We start from the raw sequence: 20,987 nt of genomic DNA on the forward strand, positions 1-20,987 counted from the left end.
CCCACCCCACAGCTGCATATTTCCATTCATTTGCTTGGCCCTCTGGGCTTCTCTCCTGCCCCCTCCCCCTTGTTTTCTTTCTTGACAGTTAATTGTCCCAATTTATCTACTTGGTGAAAAAAATGACATCCTTGTTACTCTTTAATAATTAAGTAAATATCCTGGAGATCCTGGAATATCACATGTTGACATTCAAAAGGCGTTTACTACAGCACCACAGTAAGACAAATTACAGAAACTCTCAACTCAAAGTTCATAGACCATAGTACATTTATATAACAAACTGTGGCCAGGCTGTGGCGGTGGCGCACGCCTTTAATCCCAGCACTTGGGAGGCAGAGGCAGGTGGATTTCTGAGTTCAAGGCCAGTCTGGGCTACAGAGGGAGTTCTAGGACAGTCAGGGCTACATAGAGAAACCCTGTCTCCAAAAAAAAAAAAAAAAAAAAAGAGAGAGCTGTACCGGAGTTACAATAGCTACAGCTATACATTTTAAGACAGACAGAACTCAAAAATGTTGACATTTCACCAAATATTAGCATATATTACAAACAAAATACGTATAATTTATAATACACATATAATGTAAAAAGAATCTACTCAGGGATAATAACATCTCAAGAAGGATAACAATCTATAACACTATTTTTTTCAAAACAAAGGAGCTGGCAAGATGGCTCAGCAGATAACAGCATCTGTGGCCAAGCATGGCAACCTATGTTCTAGCCCAGAACCCACATGATAGAAGGAAAGAACTGGCTTCATCTTACTACCACAGGTACACTATAGCACATATACATACACACACACACAAATAAATGTTTAAAAGTTCTTAAAGCCAAAGCAAGTAAAGTTTTCTTAAACATCAACAATATATAGACAACTCTTGGTTATACTTACTGCTCTATGACCATTTTATTAATTTTATTTCATTTATTTATTTCTTTGATTTATTTAACCTGAATGTAAGTATGTGCAGAACATGCAAGAGGAGAAGGTCAGAGTGGAGTGTTGAATTCCCTGAACTGGGGTTATATATAGCTGTGAGCTACCACGTGGGTGCTAGGAACTATACCTAGAACCTCTACAAGAGCACCATGTATTCTTGACTCCTAAGCAATATATCCAGCCCCTCCAGTACGTTTTTGAGATTGAAACAATATGTAAAGGAAAGTTATTTCTATTACCAAGTATGAGAATACTGCTCACTAGTTAATTTGGTCTTAAAAATACTTTTTTATTATTATTTGTACACACACGTGTACATACACAACACAGTAAGATGGTGGTTGTCAGAAAATAACTCTGTGGAGTCAGTTGTCTCCTTCTGCATTTCATGGGTTTCAGAGGTCAAACTCGAGTGCCCAGCCTAAAACCTCTTCACTAGCCTGACACTTTGAAGTAGGACAGTGTGGTGACATTTTTATGTCTGAAAGAACACAGTTCCCTTCTCTGTGCTTTGTAGTTGCTTCTTTTTTAAAGCCTTTGCCTTTTGCATTTAACAAATCATGTCTTTCACTCAAGAACTAAAGTAATCTTTTCAGGTGTAATAAAAATTGTAGTGAAAATTTTTGTTTCTTTAAAAACTCAGTTTTGTTATGTGGATGTTTTTGTTTTAATCCCAGTCGTGGACTATGATGCTGCTTCAGACTGTCCACAGCCGGTAACTATGACTGTCTCATGCTCTAAGGAGAGGCGTGATTTTTGCCAGCTGAAGATAGTTGGTTTGAAAATCTGGGGACTGTTGAGAGGGTATTAAATGCCAGAGGGCTGAGAGGCCTGAGGCAACTGCTCCTCCTCCTAGATTGCTGGGTTGATGGGTGGAGATACCCTGGTGACAGAGGCTGGATTTGCCAAACCCTATGTCCCTAATCAGCAGGAAGTGGTCTAGAGAGAGAGGTTTGTGCCCCTTTCCCCTCTAACCTTCCTTCTCTCCTACCTAGTGTTGGGGGGTTGGAAGGGATTAGAGTGGAGTGAGGGTTGGAAGGGGTTAGAGTGGAGTGAGGGTTGGAAGGGTGGTAGATAGAAGAACCAATAAAGTAGCCCAAAAAAGCCCAACACAATTTCTGGATAAAGCCAGGCCTTGTAGCACTGGTTTATAATCCCAGCTCCTCAGAAGGCTGAGAGGCAAGAGAGGCCAGGTCTGTCTGGGATATAAAACAATTTCAAGGCCAGCCTGAGCAATAATTAGCAACTCTGTGTCTCAAAGGAAAGAAAAAACCGTCTAGAAGAATCTAAATATTGAATTCATAGACTGACTAAAGAGAAATGAGTTGTCTTTATGTTTCTACTACTGGATATTCCATCCTAGAGCATAATTATAGGTTTAGGTATAATGAAGATAGGAATACTAACAAGGGGGTGATGGCAGTGGTGGTGGCGGCGGCAGCAGCCACACCATAAATCACAAAACTCAGGAGGCAGAAGCAGGCAAATCTCTGAATTTGAGGCCAGCTTAGTCTACAGTGAAAAGAGATACATGTAGATATAGAAATCCTACTTGAATAACATAAAAACATAAGATTTTCATGACAAAGACTTGATACATGCATATACAAGTATACATATACTAATTTGGAGGGCAGGATTATTTACATATATTAAGATTAAATATATACGGACTGGAGAGGTGGCTCACTGGTTAAAAGCACTGACTGCTCTTCCAGAGGTCCTGAGTTCAATTCCCAGAAACCACATGGTAGCTCACAACCATCTGTAATGGAATAAGATGCCCTCTTCTGGTGTGTCTGAAGACAGCAACAGTGTACTCATATGCAATAATCTTTAAAAAAAAGAGTAATTAGCCGGGCGGTGGTGGCGGCGCACGCCATTGATCCCAGCACTTGGGAGGCAGAGGCAGGAGGATTTCTGAGTTCCAGGCCAGCCTGGTCTACAGAGTGAGTTCCAGGACAGCAGAGGGCTACCCAGAGAAACTCTGTCTCGAAAAACCAAGAAAACAAAACAAAACAAAAGAATAAATATATATATACATATGTATATGTGTATGAGTGTGTGTGTATATATATATATATCCACAGTTAATATTTTGTGACCCCCCTCCCCACACTGTCTCCTGTAGACAGCCCTGAACTAGCTGGGTAGCTGGAGATGACCTTGGCCCTCTGCTCCTCGCTCCACCTCCCCAGGGCTAGGCAGGCACTCTATCAGCTGCTATCACTCTATCACAGCCCACTAACAGTTGTCTACTCTAGCTTTGCTGTTGTTCCCCCCCCTCCCCGCCCCCTTCATGCTGGGAATCAAAGCCAGAGTTTTGTACCTGCTAGGCAAAGACACTCAGGGGGTCAGTGAGCAAACTTGGGCCAACTTCATCATATTTTTTTCAGTCTTTACCCCATTAGGTTTAGAAAATAAAATTTTCCAGAAGTGACGTTCAATTTAATTTAAAACAATTTTGAGAAGAAACTTTAAAAATCACCTGTGTGACTGTAAGGGGTGTGTATTTTAGAGGATGATTTCACTCATGTTATACAGCAATGAGAGCACTAAGACTAGCTGTTGCCTCTGCCCGTTTCCTCCAAGACACAAGGCATGCAAGTCAGCAAATTTTGAGATCACCTAACTGACTTAATAGGTCTGAGGAACAGGATTTAGCAACTTTCCCAGTATCAATCAGCAGCAGCAACAACAGGAGAAGCTGGTGTTCTCTACAATACTTTGTAGGTTCTGTAGCAAGCAGAAGCGTGATCATGTCTCATCTTTTGGCTAATATCAAGTGCAGATGTTTAGAAGAACCGGGCACTCAAACCATTCAGGGCCAAGCCTCATCTGTGTACATGCACTTGCTTGGATAGAAGTGGTTAAAAAGCCAACAGTAGTGGGGTGTTGGGTGGAAGAAGAGGGTTATAAGTTTGTTTTTAGAAATAAGTAAAATACATCTGAATCAGAAGTTTTTTAAAGTACCAAGATTATAAAATTTAAAAATCAATTTCACATCCCAGAAAGCAACCAAAAGCAGAGTGTCCTTTAGAAACATTCTATACACATGTAAGCACAATCACATAATGATAGCACACTACATAGACATTATGCTGTATCTTGCTCTCAGACAGGGTTTCTCTGTAGCCCTGGCTGTTCTGGAACTCACTCTGTAGACCAAGCTGGCCTCAAACTCAGAAATCTGCCTGCCTCTGCCTCCCAAGTGCCGGGGATTAAAGGCATGTGCCACCACTTCCGGCTTGTATCTTGCTCTTATATATGAATGTTCGTGAATATTTTGTGAAGGTTTAGGGAGGATGAGGGTTATGAGTTCAAGGCCAGCCTAAGCTATGAACAAACAACTAAGCGCAAAGACAGGAGCTGAGAGGACTCCATGTGGTATAAGGTAAAGGGTTTTGTTTCGTTGCTTTAGTTTGCAGTCTAATGTTCACTATCTGTCACCTGCATTCAATATTACTATAAGGTGAATGATTTATCTGTTTCTCTCTTTTATCAGTAATACACAGAATGTCCTAGGTTTTGAGGAATAATTTTAGTTAAGTTTGACTTTGAAATCTCATAAATAAAATAAACTATTCCAACATAAGAGCCAGTAAGTAGGGCTGGAGAGATAGCTCTGCTCTTCTGAAGGTCCTGAGTTCAAATTCCTGCAACCATCCGTACTGACACCCTCTTCTGGAGTGTCTGAAAACAGCTTACAGTGTACTCACATATAATAAACAAATAAATACATCTTAAAAAAAAAAAATAGAGCCAGTAAGTAACAAATCACAAAATCACAGGACTAGCTCTTAATGACATACAAATTTGTGGGTTACATTCCATTCCAATCTCATTTAACTTCAGCCTGGAGACTTTATATGACCTCCACCCTCAACTCATCCATAACACAAACAGCAAGTTCAGACCTTCTGTTTCCTAACTAGTGCACTCTTTCAAACATCTTATATACAAGCCAAAGACACAAAGGCAAAACCTCTGATTCAGTAACAATGTGCCAACCTAGAATCTCTCTTTTCAGGTCTGCTACCATCTGGTTTTCCCTTTACTACTCACTCTGGTCCTGGGGCATCGAGATACCTCTACAGAATACCCTGTGGTTTAAAACCAACTAAAATAAAAACAAACTAATTTAAAGCTAGAGCTGAAAGGAAGGGAGGCATTTTCAATGCCAATGTCAAACTATAAATTCAGTTCTTTTTAAAATCACTTTTACATTTACTTACTTAGTGTGTATTTGTGTATGCATGGGGGAGGGTAGCAGAGGACAACTTGTAGGATTGGTCCTCTCCTTCCACCACTTGGGCTCTGGGGATTGAACTCAGGTGGTCAGGCCTAGTAGCAAGTGCCTTTACCTACTAAGGCATCCCATGAGCTGTAAATTCAGTTCCTGGGAACAAAGCCCAGTAACTCAGGCTTAGTATCCTCAACTCATGAAATGTAAAAGCTCTGTGAACTCTTTAAGAAACTTCGTCAAGAGCCAGGCATAGTGGGGCATGCCTTTACTCCCAGCACTCGGGAGGCAGAGGCAGGCAGATTTCTGAGTTCGAGGCCAGCCTGATCTAGATTGAGTTCCAGGACAGCCAGGGCTTCACAGAGGAGCCCTGTCTCGAAAACCCAAAAAAAAAAAAAAAAAAAAAAAAAAAAAGAAAAGAAAAGAAACTTCGTCAAGCCAAATATCAAAGTACACCCTTGTAGACCCAGCACTCAAAAGGTGGAGGCAGAATGACCAGAAGTTCAAGGCCAGCTTTACTGTCTCAGTACCTCTGAGGCCAGTAAGAGCTACATGAGACCCTGTCTCTCCAAAATTAAAAGTTAAAAAGAAACTAGGATTTTATAAGCAACTGCCTCATATAAATTTTGATACATATAATGCTTTAGGCTGAAAATAATGTTAAACCTAGATGTCACTGTTATGAGACAAGCATATCTCTGGATGCCACAGACAGATAAAACCAGACTCTTACACTATACAACCAAAAGATAAAATATGGCAAGAGGAGCCAGGCAGTGGTGGCACACACCTTTAATCCCAGTATGAGGGAGGTAGAGCTAGGTGGATCTCTATGAGTTGAGGCCAGCCTGGTCTACACAATGAGTTCCAGGACAGCCAGGTCTACGTAGTGAGACCCTGTCTCAAAAACAAAAAATGGCAAAATGAAATTTTATTTAGATACCAGATACCTGTTTGAACCTTCTTATAACACACACATACCCTGAAACAACAAAATTTCAAATACAATCTGCCAAAAATAAAAGGCTAATCCTCCTCTCACCAGGAACTCCTGGCTTTTAGCCTATAGTCTTTGCATAACCAAAATGTACTTGGACAGGTTTTCAAGGTGGCCTACGCTATCTTGGAAAAATATCTAAAAATATACTTCTCTGTGGCAAGTCTTCAGATGACTCTTTAGAGAAGCAAGAACGAATCTACCAATGAGAAGGAAGACCACATTTCACCAATGTGAATACAATTCTATTTCTATTCTTTAGATTGTTCTATTTTATGTGCCTGAGTGTTTTCTCTGCATATATGTGTGAGCACATGCATGTCTAGTGCCAGTGGAGGTCAGAAAAAGGCATTGGATTCCATGGAAAATGGAGCTACAGATGGTTGCGATCCACCACGTAGTGCTAGGAATCAAAGCCAAGTCCTCTACAAGAGCAACAAGTACTGTTAACTGCAGAGCCGTCTCTCCAACCCCTACAGTTCCATTTTTAACTGATAAGGTAATAAAACCTGATTTTAAAACAAAACTACACACAGAGAGAACAAAGTAAAATGTCCTCTGTGGCACGTCAGAAAATTACAGCAAACTATTGAAGTTTTACTGATTCCCATAGAGAGGCCCAAGGTTCCAGTTTAACCTCTCAAGAATGTTAGGCAGGCTAAGAAGGACCAATTTCAAACTAACAAACTAAAGCTCTCCAGACTGGGAATGATTTAAAGAAAGTCAATTATCTGGAAGTCTGGCTTCCAGAGAGAATAGAAACTAGAAATCATATAACCAAATCCTGTAATTTGTATAATACTAGAATAAATTTTCTCTTATAAAGCATTACTGTTAAATTTTTTTTAAAAAAACAAACCAGGCAGTAGTGGCACAGGACTTTAACCCTGCACTTAGGAGGCAAAAGTAGGTGCATCTCTGTGAATTCAAAGTCAGTCTGGCTCACAGAATGAGTTCCAGATCTGCCAGGATTGTTACACAGAGAAACCCTATATAGAAAAACAAAAAACAAAAAAAGTCACACATGACAGCTTAACGTCTTACTTAGAAGATAGATAAATAGGGCCAGCTAGATGGCTCTCCAGTACTTGCTAAGCCAGATGTCCTAAATTATAACCTGGGACTCACATGATGGAAAGAGAGAACAATCTCACAAAAGTTGCATAGATACACAAAGTAAATAAACATTTCTTTCAAAACAAAAGAATAAACAAAAAAATAGGCCACAGGGGGATGGAGAGATGGCTTGGGAGTTAGAATATGTATTGCTCTAGCAGAAAACCAGGGCTCACTCAGCTCTAGTATCCAAATGGCAGATCACAAACAGTGGCAACTCCAGTTCCAGGAAATTCAGCACCTCTTCTGACCGCCAGTGGATTTTTGCATGCATTATGGTACACACACATATACTCACACACACACACATATACACACAAAAATAAAATAAAATAAAAGACAGATGCATAGAAGCAAAACAGAAAATCAAGTTAAATTAAATTACCCTAGACTCCAGAAAGCATGATATTCAAAGAAAAACTTTCATAAGGACATAAGTGGACTTACAGTAAGCATTCAAAAAAGAATTCATAAAGCCAGGCGTGGTGGCGCACGCCTTTACTCCCAGCACTCGGGAGGCAGAGGCAGGCGGATTTCTGAGTTCGAGGCCAGCCTGGTCTACAAAGTGAGTTCCAGGACAGCCAAGGCTACACAGAGAAACCCTGTCTCGAAAAACCAAAAAAAAAAAAAAAAAAAAAAAAAATTCATGAATTTAAAAAACAAAATGGAGCTCCTTTATTCATAGTTTGAAGATTCACAAAACAACAGCATTAAACAGTTACTGTGAAACTGACTAGTCCTCTGAAACTTAAAAAAAAAAAAAAAAATTAAAGCAAAAAAACAAAATCAAACCACTGGTGGCTCTTCCAGAGGGCCCAGGCTCAATTCCCAGCATCAATACAGCATCACACACCTGTCTGTAGCTGCAGTTCCAGGGGACCCAATACCCTCAAACAGGCATAAAGGCAAGCAAAACACCAATGTACATAAAAGTAAAAAGAAAAAAATATTTATTTAAAAATTATAATTTTATTTTAAAACATTTATTAAGGGGCTGGTGAGATGGCTCAATGGTTAAGAGCACTGACTGCTCTTCCGAAGGTCCTGAGTTCAAATCCCAGCAACCACATAGTGGCTCACAACCACCTGTAATGGAATAAGATGCCCTCTTCTGGTGTGTCTGAAGACAGCTACAGTGTACTTACATTTAAAAAAAAAAAAAAAAAAAAGATCGAGTCACATGGTGGTGGCACATGCTTTTAATCCCAGCCTGTATCACATGGGTTGGGGAACAACTTACTGAAGTTTTACTGTAAATACTAACTATTGAGGATACTGAAATCATAGATTAATTGTGTGAAAACTGACTTCTTCCTGTCTCCCTGCCCCAGTTTCTAGAGTCTCCCATTTTCTAAAAGTACTACAGATCTGAAATTGGGGCCTCAGACTTGGGTCTGAACACATTTACCCACAAAACTATCTTTCTTTTTTCTCAACACCAAGATTTCTTTTTGAACTCCACAAAATGTAAAGTTTACCCAAGAATTCACAGACCAGAACAAAGTCTAAAGTAAACAGAATAAGGAACTAGTGACTAACCCTACCAATGCTAAAATCATAAAGCAATGTAAAGGAAAATGCAATATACACATCAAGAGAAAATAATTAGACAAATCAAAGTCTCAAATATGTTTAAAGTAATAATAAGCATGTCTTTGAACTCCTATCTAAAGATATTTAAATTTTCATTACTTTAAAATATTTTTATTTGTGTGATGTGTATGATGTGTTTTGGATGATTATAATTATTTCAAACATGTTCAAAATTATGCTATGTTATTGCCAAGGAGTATAAACTGCCTAAAACCAGATTGTTCTGAATCTGAACTGTGGATGAGCAAAAAACTCAACGGATTAACAAGCACAAGGAAAAGGGCAGTCCACAAGCATAAAGATGTCCTTATAAAAACCTAAGAGCCAAACCTGGCATTATGGTGGATGCCTGAAGAAACAGCTATTCAGGAGGCCAAGACAGGATTATTTCAACTCAGAAGTTCAAGGTCAGCTTGGATAACAAAGCAAATCCTTGTCTCAAACAAACAAACAAAATGCACAATATATTCTAGAATTGAGGCTACATCAGTGGTATAGCACTTGTCTACTGTGAGCAAGGACCTGGGTTCCATTTCATTTCTACACTGTCATCCTGCAGGCAGGCAGACTCACATGCTCTCACACAGGCAGGCAGGCAGGCAGGCAGGCAGGCAGGCAGGCAGGCAGCAGGCAGGCAGGCAAGCAGGCAGGCAAGCAGGCAGGCAGGCAGGCAGGCAGGCGGGCAGGCAGGCAGGCGGGCAGGCAGGCAGGCAAGCAGGCAGCAGGCAGGCAGGCAGGCAGGCAGGCAGGCAGGCAGGCAGGCAGGCAGGCAAGCAGGCAGGCAGGCAGGCAGGCAGGCAGGCNAGCAGGCAGGCAGGCAGGCAGGCAGGAAGGCAGGCGTGCCCACACACACTCACACAGGTAAGCAGTCCACATTTCAAGTACACAACAAGAAGAAGAAAATCAAAATCATCTGATAGCCTTTTGTTTCAGACTAAGGTACTTAAGGATTTATGTCTATATTGTAACACATCCTATAAACCAAGCACTCCAAATTTCTAATTCATATAATTTTTCTAGCACTGAAATTACTCCCAAACTTCCTTCCCTGCTTACTTGTTAAAAAAACATTCTTATATCCAATAGTATCTGGAACTAAAATGCTATCATGGACAAACCAATCTCCATGTCTACCTTCCCATCCTCATAAAAGTCCCAATGAACTAGCAGGACTTTTTTTCTGAAAGAAGTGCTTTGATAATTCACTGCTATTTCAATAAAGTGAGTGCACTTCTTTTTTTTTTTTTCATTTTCAAAAACTATTCAACACTAATTGCCATGTATTGTATTAGACCTCTTCTATAGCAAACACACTAAAAGCTAGCTCATAGGCTCTTATCTTTTACATACTCAACAAACATCCACTACTCCAGGAATGAGGTAGAGAGAAACACAATTCTATTAAACTTAAATGTATACAGGCTTACAAGGGCCTCACAGTTTAAAGGCGACCAAACGGACATGCACTTGAGTATCACATTCTGAATCCATCAGCAACTCCTAGCCAGGCATGGAAGTTCATGCCTGCAGTCCCAGTACCACATTCTCAAAAAGAGCCTGAGCTCCAGATGGAGTCAGAGCTAACCCTTCAAGACCCTGTCTCAAAAACAAACAAACTCAGTAACCAAAAAATAAAAAATAAAAATAAATAAAAAATAATATCCAGAACAAAAATATATACTTTAAAGGAAATAGGAGGGGGACCTCCTGGTTGAAGTGAAACATCATTAAATCACTGAAAAAAAGTTTATATAGTAGGGTTTGAGAGAGCAATGTGGAAAAAGAACAATCCACAAAAGAGGGTAGTTTAACGGGAGAAAAAATACAGCTCTTTTGGAGGGGCAGGGTGAGACGGGTCTTGGTAACTAGTCCTACCTGTGTAACAACTATCTTCAATTTGCTGGGATCCTCCTGCCTCTGCTTCCACGGGATTGCAGGCAGGAACCACCACATCCAATCTGGAAAAACTCATAATAAAATGCAAAGTAGGTAGATATAATAGCTCAGATGTTATAAATAGACAAATAGTCATGCTTCACTATTATCTATGTAAAAATTATGAACTAAAACAGACTAATACAGTCGGGCGGTGGTGGCGCATGCCTTTAATCCCAGCACTCGGGAGGCAGAGGCAGGCGGATTTCTGAATTCGAGGCCAGCCTGGTCTACAGATTGAGTTCCAGGACAGCCAGGGCTACACAGAAAAACCCTGTCTCGAAAAAACAAAAAACAAACAAAACAAAACAGACTAATACAGCCAGGCATGGTAGCGTTCTGGAGGGAGAGTGGAGGGAGAGGCAGGAGGATCTCTCTGAGTTTGGGGTCAGCCTGGTCTACACTGTGAAACTCCAGGACAGCCAGAACTACATAGAGAGATCCTGTCTCAAAAACGGGGAAGTAAGGTGTCGAGAATATGAATGAATAAGTAATACAGCTTTTCCTTTAAAATAAATGTTATGGCATGAGTATTTTTAGAAAATTACTATTACAGGGCTAAGGATACAGCTTAGTAGTACGTTCTAGGCCTGGAATCAGATTGCCAGCCGTGAGGTGTGGTGGGTGGGAAACAACAGCCAACAAACTGACTACAAATGGACTTATTGTAAAATGAGCTGGGCCTGGGGCAACTGCAACAGGAAGAGAGCTGGGGCAAAAGGACTGAAGCCAGCCTGGTCAGCAAGACCCTGCTTAAAACATTTTTTAAAATAAAATGTAGGCTGGAGTGATGGCACTGTGGTAAAAGCATTGGCTGCTCTTCCAGACAACTCAGGTTTAATTCCCGATACCCACATAGCAACTCAGGAGGCTCAACGGCCTCTTCTGGTCTTCAATGAGCACCAGAATACATGTGGGAGACAGACACAAATGTAGGCAAAACACTCATACATATAAAATCAAATTAAAATTTGAAAATAAATACAAATTGTTTCTTATATCTAGAGTCAGAGTAAGAGAAACACGCAAATTACTGATAATAAAATTTCCACCACTATAATACTTAAATTTCATTAAATGTAACTAGGTCAGAATAACCTTGAAAAATCTATTTATTTAAAATGTTCATCAAGCTAGGCGGAGGTGGCATATGCCTTTAATCCTAGCAATCTGGAAGAAGCAGGTAGAGGCAGATGAATCTCTGTTGAGTCTGAAGCCAGTCTGGTCTACAGAATGAGTCCCAGGACAGCCAAGACTATACATTGAAACTCTTTCTCAAAAAAACTAAAAAAGTAAAGTAAAATGTTCATCAAAATAGAGGGAAAACTTAAGCAAACTAAACAATGCCCCATGACAACCACATCAGTAGCATTTTCTTCAAAAAATATTCATTGCAGAAATGTAATGTTATAAAGTATTTTAAATTCAATACCTACACTGAACATCCAAGTAATCACTCCTTTTCTAGTCAGTCCAAATTTTAGGTAAAAATCCATCATCAAACCCAACTGCTTCATATATAATATGGTATATATATATATATAAAATGAACACCATACTAGATATCAGAAATATGGCTTTTGTTCCTGCCCAATAGCAACTTGGGCAGATCATTTCATTCTCAGCCATTCATACCCTCAAAATATTCAAATATAAAACAAAACTACATCTATATATGGCTATACACTCTAGGATTCTACAAATTACAAATTGTAAGCAATTCATTTTAACCAATTTAATTTGTTTTTTGAGATCACAGCTAAAAGTTAACAACAATAAGGTATTAAACTAAGAGCTACACAGACACACATCAGTGTGTTTACTATGTCTCTGACTTTCAAAGGCAAGTGGGTCGAGGGCACAGGTTGTATCTGAAGACTACACAAGTAGCTTGCTTGCCTGCCTGCCTTCCTTCTTTCTTTTCTTTAGGGTTTTTTGGTTGGTTGGTTGGTTGGTTGGTTGGTTTTTGTTTTGTTTTGTTTTTTGAGACAGGGTTTCTCTATATAGCCCTGGCTGTCCTGGAACTCACTCTGTAGACCAGGCTGACCTTGGACTCAGAGATCCGCCTGTCTCTGCCTCCCAAGTGTTGAGATGAATGTTATCCAAGTAACTTTCTGACCACAGGAGTTCCTGGGATAGCAAAAATGGCTCAGAAATATAGTAAATGTTCAAGAAAAAAAATAAACAAGACCACAAAAATACCAAAATAAAACCAGGTGATCCACGTAGCTGCTGCTATGCTGCAGTTGTTTTCACAGTTTTTCAACATTCCTAAGGAGGTCTGATAGAGAAAGAAAACCCCTCTTAACCATTAAAATTACTTTTTGTATCCTCAAGTACAAGAACAAAATATCAATTATGCTGACTACTGAGTTACTTGTATCTATAATTCATTTAAAACTAAAAAAAAAAAAAAATTTAAACTAAAAGCTCTTATTTTTGCCTTTATAGCATTTAACATAAAAAGTACTTCAGGGACTGGTGAGATGGCTCAGTGGGTAAGAGCATCCGACTGCTCTTCTGAAGGTCCGGAGTTCAAATCCCAGCAACCACATGGTGGTTCACAACCATCTGTAACAAAGATCTGATGCCCTCTTCTGGAGTGTCTGAAGACAGCTACAGTGTACTTACATATAATAAATAAATAAATCTTTAAAAAAAATTAAAAAATAAAAAGTACTTCATACAAGCTAAAACAACTGAATAACTGAAAATATACACGTCTCTGATCTTTAAGTCTGCTCAGAGCACTTCTGATCAACCTTTATTACTTGCTTTTACACCATGGTCTAATAAAATATGTGTGAACAAAAGAACAGATGAAGCAGGGCGCTACGGTGCCACCTGTACTTTCAGCTAAGTAGCTGTGACATAAGAATCACCTGAGCTCAGTTCTAGGCAGGCAGCCTGGACAACATAGACCATCTCAAGTTAGTAACAGAGATGGTAAGATGACTTAGCAGATAAAAGCCCCTGCATCAAGGCTGCCAACCAGTGCTCAAACGACTCCTGAAAGCTGTCCTTCACTTCCCAGACCTGCCATGGACATACACACACGCAATAAATAAACAAATGTTTTGATTTTCTCTGTGTAGCCTTAGCTCCCTTCATAAACCAGGCTGGCTTCAAACTCACAGAGACCCACTTGTCTCTGCCTCCAAAGTGCTGGAATTAAAAGCATGCACCACCACCGACCAGCATAAATGTATTTTTAAATAGTTAAAAAAAAAAAAAGATGGGGGTAACTAAATGCATAAGAACAGTACCATTTCCAGGGCCAATAAAAATATGAAAATACAACTAAGATAGATTAAAAGATATAATTAAAAATGAATAATAAAATAGAGGAGGGGGAAGGAGAGGAAAGGAGAGAGAGAGATCTAAAAAGTAATAGCATGATATTCACCTACATCAATCTCTGGCCTAAACAAAGGCCTTTGATTTCTAAAACAAGTGACAATGACAAAAAATTCATTATGTCACAAAAATGAGTAAATAAATGCATGCGTAAATCTTCAGTGCTATAAAAACTGGAGTGACCTGAATTTGCCTGGTCCAGAACAAACTACAATCCAATTAAATCCAAAGAGGTTAACTTCCTGCATTTTCTTTTTCTTCATCTTGCAGACAGTCCAACACTTTTGAGTTCACTATGTATTTGTTCATTTTTATTTTATGTGTAATAACTGTTTGCCTACATGTATATATATGTGCATCACATGTGTGCCTTAGAGGACAAGAACATCAGATCCAGAACTGGAATTACAGACAGCAGTGAGCTGCCTTATAGGTGCTGGGAACCAAGTCTGGATCACCTGCAAACAAAAAAGTGCTCTTAACCATGCAATCATCTATCCAGTCCCAAGTTTATTTTATTTTTTTTAATACAAGAGACAGTTAAAATTATATATTATCAGCTGGACGGACGGCTCAGTGGTTAAGAGGACTGACTACTCTTCCAGAGGTCCTGAGTTCAATTCCCAGCAACCACATGGTGGCTCACAACCATCTGTAATGGGATCCGACGCCCTCTTCTGGTGTGTTCTGAAGACAGGGACTTTGTACTCACATATTTAAAATAAATCTTTAAAAAAAAATATATATATATATATATATACACACACACACACACATATATATATATATATATATATATATATATTCCTTTTTCTTCCTCTTCCTTGAGACACAATCTCACTATTTAAACCTTTTCTGGCCTAAAACTCACTATGTAGACCAATCTTGCCTCAAACTCACAGAGATCTGTACATACATAATGTTAAGATTACCATGCCAGGCAATATAATCTTTTTTAAAATTTATAGGAGAGAATCATAGCTCTATAAATACATGAGCAACAGGTATATTCTGATGAGTTGTAACGTGAATACTTGAGATTTGCAGATAAAGCATTACTCTCACAGAAGCATAATCCTCTTAACCTGTTTAAAGCATTTTCATAATTTTTTTGAAACAAGGTCATGAATATCCCAGATTGGCCTCAAACTCAATATATAGCTGTAGACAATCTTGAACTTCTAATCCTCCTGCCTCCAACTCCCGAGTGGACATGTGTCTGCTTTTATGTGTTGCTAGGGAATCAAATCTGGGGCTGGGTGCACACTGCCTAAGCTCTCTACCAAATGGGCTGTAGCCCCATTCCAGTTTCATAACTACTCAGAGTAGACTCATAAGAACAAAACCTGTGAAAACAGAGTTCTCCTAACGTTAGAGATAAGAAAACTAAAACACAGAAAAGCTTAACATGTTCTAAATGCCAGTTAATTGCAGAGAGAGTTACAATTTGTAGTATTACAGTTTCCCAGGAGGAGTATTACAACATACAGTAAACTTTTGCTAAAAGATAAGAAGTGTTTTGGTATGGCAAGTAATCACTTTCTAGATATGTGTGTATATACACACACACACACACACACAAACACACTCACACACACATACGGTTTGATTTTCATTAACAGGTGCACTTAAAGACAAAGCAACTGGAAGCTATAAATATTAAAATAAACTAAACAACCACTGCAGTTTTCTTTTCTTTCTTTTTTTTTTTTTTTCCTTTTGGTTTTTGACACAACAAAGTTTCTCTGTGTGGCCCTGGCTGTTCTAGAACTCACTCTGTAGATCAGCCTGGCCTCGAACTCAGAGATCTACCTGCCTCTGCCTTTGGACTGCTGAAATTAAAGCTGATTCAACCACTGGGCTGTAATAGAATAAGAATGTAAGATTTTTATCTAGTTACTTAGCTTTATTTCTTCTGTAACTTTTACACATATCTAAGTAAGTCAGAGCTTGAGCCCAGACAAATATGAACTGACTCATCCAGTAAATGTATGTTAAATTTTAATATATTAAATGGGGAACATGGAGAAATATTAAAACATCTCCCGAAACTATTAAAAAATTAAATAAAATATGGCAGGTACAAGCATCACCACATAGGCAGTGACAAAGGGAGTTCCAGGCCAACAAGTGCTACAGGCATAAATAGTCTCAAACAAACAAAATTAATTAATTTAAAACATCAGCTCTTCATTTATTCACCAGATACCGTCCTTGTGAATGAGAATCATCATCAAGTATTAATCAAGATACCCTGGACATATGAATGACTGTGTGTAGGGCAGTTTTACATCCCAGGCCTGTTGCTCTTTGTATACAGCCATGTTTAGGCTCCCACCAATTCTCTCACCAGGGTGCACACAAGGAATTTACATTTCAATACAACAGGATATAATTAGGGTAGCAAGCAAATCTGATGCAGGTGAATATACTAGTCTCAAAGATTAAAATTACCCAGAACGCTACTCTTCAATGTTGAACAGGCACTGTGGCAGATACAACCCGGCATTTCTTAGGCAAAAATACTTTCCACAAACATCATTTATTCCCATCCACTTCTTTGCATGACTATTCTTGGGCCACACTAATTCTAAGAACGCAGTATCCTTTCCGTTAAGGTTGCTTTCTCAAGTACTTTCTCAAATTCCGGTCGTCGTTGTCTCCCCAAAAAAAGGGGGGTGCAATCTCCCACTTGGCACAAGAAAACACCAATAACAAACGGCAGGAGGCAGAGGGTGCTGCTCTTCGCAGCTGCACCACTACCAACCCTTCGCCATTATACCTCAAGTGGGCCAGTTAGAAAGGTGAACTAGTTTGCTCTTCACACACTTGTCCATCGCTGTCACCCTCCTTAACCCCTTCCATACTCGCCAAACAGCCACCAACTCTCCCTCCGAGTGGGCCTAGGACAGTCACCTGCGCCGGCCCCACCCGAGGCCCTCCATCCTCGCACCCCCTTCGGTGGCACCGCACGCCCCTTCCCAAATGGACAGATACCTCGGGCTGATGTCCGCCCGCCTAAGGCCATTCTTCCTCCAAACTCCAGGAGCCTCCACTCGTCTAGCCTGAACTCCCCGCCGCACCCGACTCGCCCCTGGGGGAGGGAGAGGAAAAGACCAGCGGTTCGGACAGGCCCTAACCCTGCGTCCTCCGCGACGCCCCTGGCCCGGCCGATCTGAAGCTGGCGCCCTGGGAGCCCGAGGAAGCTCCCGGGCGAGCAGGGCCCGGAGGCCGGGGCTGCAGGCGCCGAGCCTACTCACCGGGAGCTGGCGAGTGAGAGCCGGCGCGCCCCACGGCCGGACGACCGGGGCGCGGCCCCGGCGCGCGGCCCTCCGCCCGGCCCTCGCTCGGCAGCGCGGCGAGCTGGGCGCTCACTCCAGCCGCCGCCGCCGCAGCTTCGCCACCTTAGCCGCCATCTTGCCTCAACCCCACTCCCTCCCCCTCAGGCCGGGCGACCGCGCTGAGGCGGCTCCGACTCGGGCTCCTCCTCCTTCCGGAGGGTTGGGGAGACGACTCCCTCCCCGGGCGGACGGAGTGCGGCTCTTACCGCGGCCTCGCTTCCTGGGTCGCGGACACCGCGCCGGTTCTTTTCAAGTTGTCCCTCGCACTCAGGCCCGCCCCGGCAGCGCTGCCTCCGGCCCGACCCGCCGCCGCCGTGGCAGCCATCGCGTCCTCGGCCTGGAGCGGCCCCGCGAGCCGGCCACTCCCGCGCGCCCGGGGCCCTTCCCCTCAGGCGTGGGAAAGGACCGGGAGCCCGGCGCGAGGTTAACCTTGCGACCCCTGCGCGCCGCCAAAGCGGCTGCCCCGTCCCCTCGCCGCCAAAGAGAAAAACCTCAGCCCACGTGGCTGGGACGCACGTTAATTTCACACCGAGTGTTCCTCGGCAGGGCGGGCGAGGCCTCCTCCGCGGCGTGGCTCTGCTTAATCTCTGCCTCTTAAGAGAATTTAGGGGCCTGCCGACCTCACCCTTCGAGTGAAATGACATTTCCTCTTAGCCACTTTTTCCTCTAGCAAAGCCGCCATCTGAGAAAGAACAAATGGTGACCCGCTTTGGAAAAACTTTTATTCCGGGTAACGGGCTGTTTTATACAAAGTTTGAAGTCATAAAACGAGTTGAAAGGAGAATGCTGACGTTTGTTTTAGAATGCTTCCCTTTTGGCCGGCGTGCTGACACGCCTGAAATCCCAGCTCAGGAGGCAAAGGAATGGGAATCATTGCAAACTCGAGGCCGGCATGGTCTGCATCTAGTGAGTTCAGGGGAACACGCAGAAAGAGAGACGCGATCTCAAAATAACTCCAAAAATGCTTCCTTCCTTTTAAGCACACTGAACGGTAAGAAAGACACTTAAGACCGCAAAGTGCGGCTGAGCTCTGAAACTGGAGCAGGTAGAGGGTTCCGCCACCGAGGAGATGGCGCAGTATGGGTGTTAGTTTCCACGCTAGACCACGAATCTTGGTCTCCAGCCGCCGCCGCGCTCTGACCCACGGAACGCAGTTTCAGCTGGTTCCGTTTTCCCGCAGGGAGCCCGAGTCCACCCGCAGCCTGCCTTCCTGCGCAGGCGCAGTGCCACTTACCCGGCATGGACGTGGTGGGTCTCTGGTGTGTGGCCTTGGCTGTCCTGACTTGGGGCTTCCTCCGGGTTTGGAACTTAGAGGAACGAATGAGGTCTCCGGAGCAGGCGGGCCTGCCGGGAGCCGGAAGCCGGGCCCTTGTAGTGATCGCGCACCCGGACGATGAAGCCATGTTCTTTGCTCCCACCATGCTAGGCTTGGCACGCCTGGAGCAGCAGGTGTCCCTGCTCTGCTTCTCCTCAGGTAGGAGACTGTAGGAGGGTCGCTGGGTTAGGGAACTAACCGATCTCAGCTTCTTCCCGAAAGGTTTTCTGTCGTAGGTAGCTACTTTCTCTGTGCTGGTCAGTCTAGGGACAGAAACAGCCGACTTCCCAGATAGGTTAGGGAACCCCGAGCGAATTCCACCCTAACCAAATCGAGAAGCAGAAAAGTGGTTGTTCATCATTGGTTCCGTTCAGTACCTTCGTGTTCCTTTGGGAACTGCGACTGTACTGGATGTTTTGTTTTTGTTTTTGTTTTTTAAGACAGTCTCTCTGTAGTCTAGCATCCCAGGCGTGAGCCGCTGTGCCTGACCTGTTATCCTGAGGAACCGTCTATTTGCAAAAGGATCAAATAAAATCATGCACCAGACAATTTGAGCTGTATTGTGTCTGCTCAGCCCACCAAGTTTCTTTCCTAATATAGCAAAAGACCTTCCTGCTGCTTTGAAACCGATTTTCTGCTACAAAGATGCATGTGTCAAATTGGGAGATTTTTTTAACTTCAGACAAATAGAAAGTACATTTATAGATAATTTTAGAGTTAATCTGTACCCAGGTTTTGTTAAAAGTATTCTTCAAAAATGAGACTTGCATAATGATACAGACAAAAACAAACGAGAAAACCAGGATACCCTAAATATGGTGATGACTGGACAACGTGAAGTGTATACATACAGGGGTGAATTTTATAGTAAAGTATACCTCAATAAAGCTGATTTTCAAAATTGCTCAGGACCTTTTTTCCCATGTGGTTGTTGTGTTGTTCTTTTTGGGGGGTGCAGGGGTTTTTGTTTTTTGTTTTTTTCGAGACAGGGTTTCTCTGTATAGCCCTGGCTGTCCTAGAACTCACTCTATAGACCAGACTGGCCTCAAACTCAGAAATCCGCCTGCCTCTGCCTCCCAAGTGCTGGGATTAAAGGTATTCGCCACCACTGCCCAGCTTCTTCGGGTGTTTGTTTGGTTGGTTGGTTGGTTTGGTTTGGTTTTTGGTTTTTCGAGACAAGGTTTCTCTGTATAGCCCTGGCTGTCCTGGAACTCGCTTTGTAGACCAGGCTGGCCTCGAACTCAGAAATCCGCCTGCCTCTGCCTTCCAAGTGCTGGGATTAAAGGTGTTCGCCACCACGCCCGGCTTTCTTCTTTTTAAATAACTGATCTTAAACAGAAATCATCAGGATTGATTTATAAAATTGGCTGAATTTGGGAGAATTATTCCTGGTTTTTAAACAGAGTTAATGTAAATTTATTAAAAAAAAAAACTCCTGAGAGTGGAGAGGCTCCAAACAAGGAAAGAATACCTTCTTTTCTTTTTTTTTTTAATTTACATTTTATGTATTAGTGTTTTGCTTGTATGCATGTATGTGTAGCACATGAATGCCTGGTGTGCACAAAGACTAAAAGAGGATGTTGGATTCCCTGGAACAGGTGTCATAGCCAGTTGTGAACTACGATAAGAATGCTGGGAACTTGCTGGGCAGGGGTGGCAAATGCCTTTAGTCCCAGCATTCCAGAGGCAGGCAGATCTCTAAATTCGAGGCCAGCCTGGTCTACAGAGGGAGTTCCAGGACTGAGAAACACAGTACACAGAGAAACCCTGTCTTGGGGGGAGGGGAGGTCAGTACAGGAACCTGAATTCTGGGTCTCCCTGAAGAGCATGGATTACTCTAAACCTCAGCCATCTCTCTTGCCCCCTTGTTTTATGTTTTATAATTATTAGAATTGAATTATACACAAATTTGTTTCAAAATTTGCATCAAAGCTGTATTTGTTTGCAAGATAGTATGGGTTCAGTATGTCCTCTAATTAATATTTTCTAGATTATTTTTAATAGAACTTAGAAATTTGGGTCAAGCCGGGTAGTGGTGGCGCACGCCTTTAATCCCAGCACTCGGGAGGCAGAGGCAGGCGGATTTCCGAGTTCGAGGCCAGCCTGGTCTACAAAGTGAGTTCCAGGACTGCCAGAGCTATACA

At 42.0% G+C, this 20,987-nt stretch overlaps 2 protein-coding genes across 30 annotated transcripts in view; one reads left to right on the forward strand and one right to left on the reverse strand.

Annotated features, from left to right (window-relative positions):
* Ncor1 (nuclear receptor corepressor 1) overlaps nt 1–18,839 on the reverse strand; it is a 142,434-nt gene extending 123,595 nt beyond the window's left edge. For 22 of the 28 annotated variants that reach the window (XM_029483981.1, XM_029483985.1, XM_029483980.1 and 19 more), the window contains exon 1: nt 17,448–17,623. The gene's annotated coding sequence lies outside the window, so the exon portion shown is untranslated. Of the gene's footprint in view, nt 1–10,770; nt 10,863–17,184; nt 17,282–17,447; nt 17,632–17,734; nt 18,101–18,762 lie in introns of those variants that run through there. The other 6 variants (XM_029483961.1, XM_029483963.1, XM_021177219.2 and 3 more) reach the window with 6 other exon arrangements.
* Pigl (phosphatidylinositol glycan anchor biosynthesis class L) overlaps nt 18,150–20,987 on the forward strand; it is a 56,733-nt gene continuing 53,895 nt past the window's right edge. Inside the window, exon 1 of one of the 2 annotated variants that reach the window (XM_029483997.1) lies at nt 18,150–18,519. In XM_029483997.1, coding sequence (XP_029339857.1) covers nt 18,225–18,519 — 295 coding nt within the window. In that variant the 5' untranslated portion in view covers nt 18,150–18,224. Of the gene's footprint in view, nt 18,520–18,730; nt 19,003–20,987 lie in introns of those variants that run through there. The other variant, XM_021177227.2, reaches the window with a different exon arrangement.

This window comes from Mus caroli, chromosome 11, assembly GCF_900094665.2.
Source record: "Mus caroli chromosome 11, CAROLI_EIJ_v1.1, whole genome shotgun sequence".
NCBI lineage: Eukaryota > Metazoa > Chordata > Mammalia > Rodentia > Muridae > Mus > Mus caroli.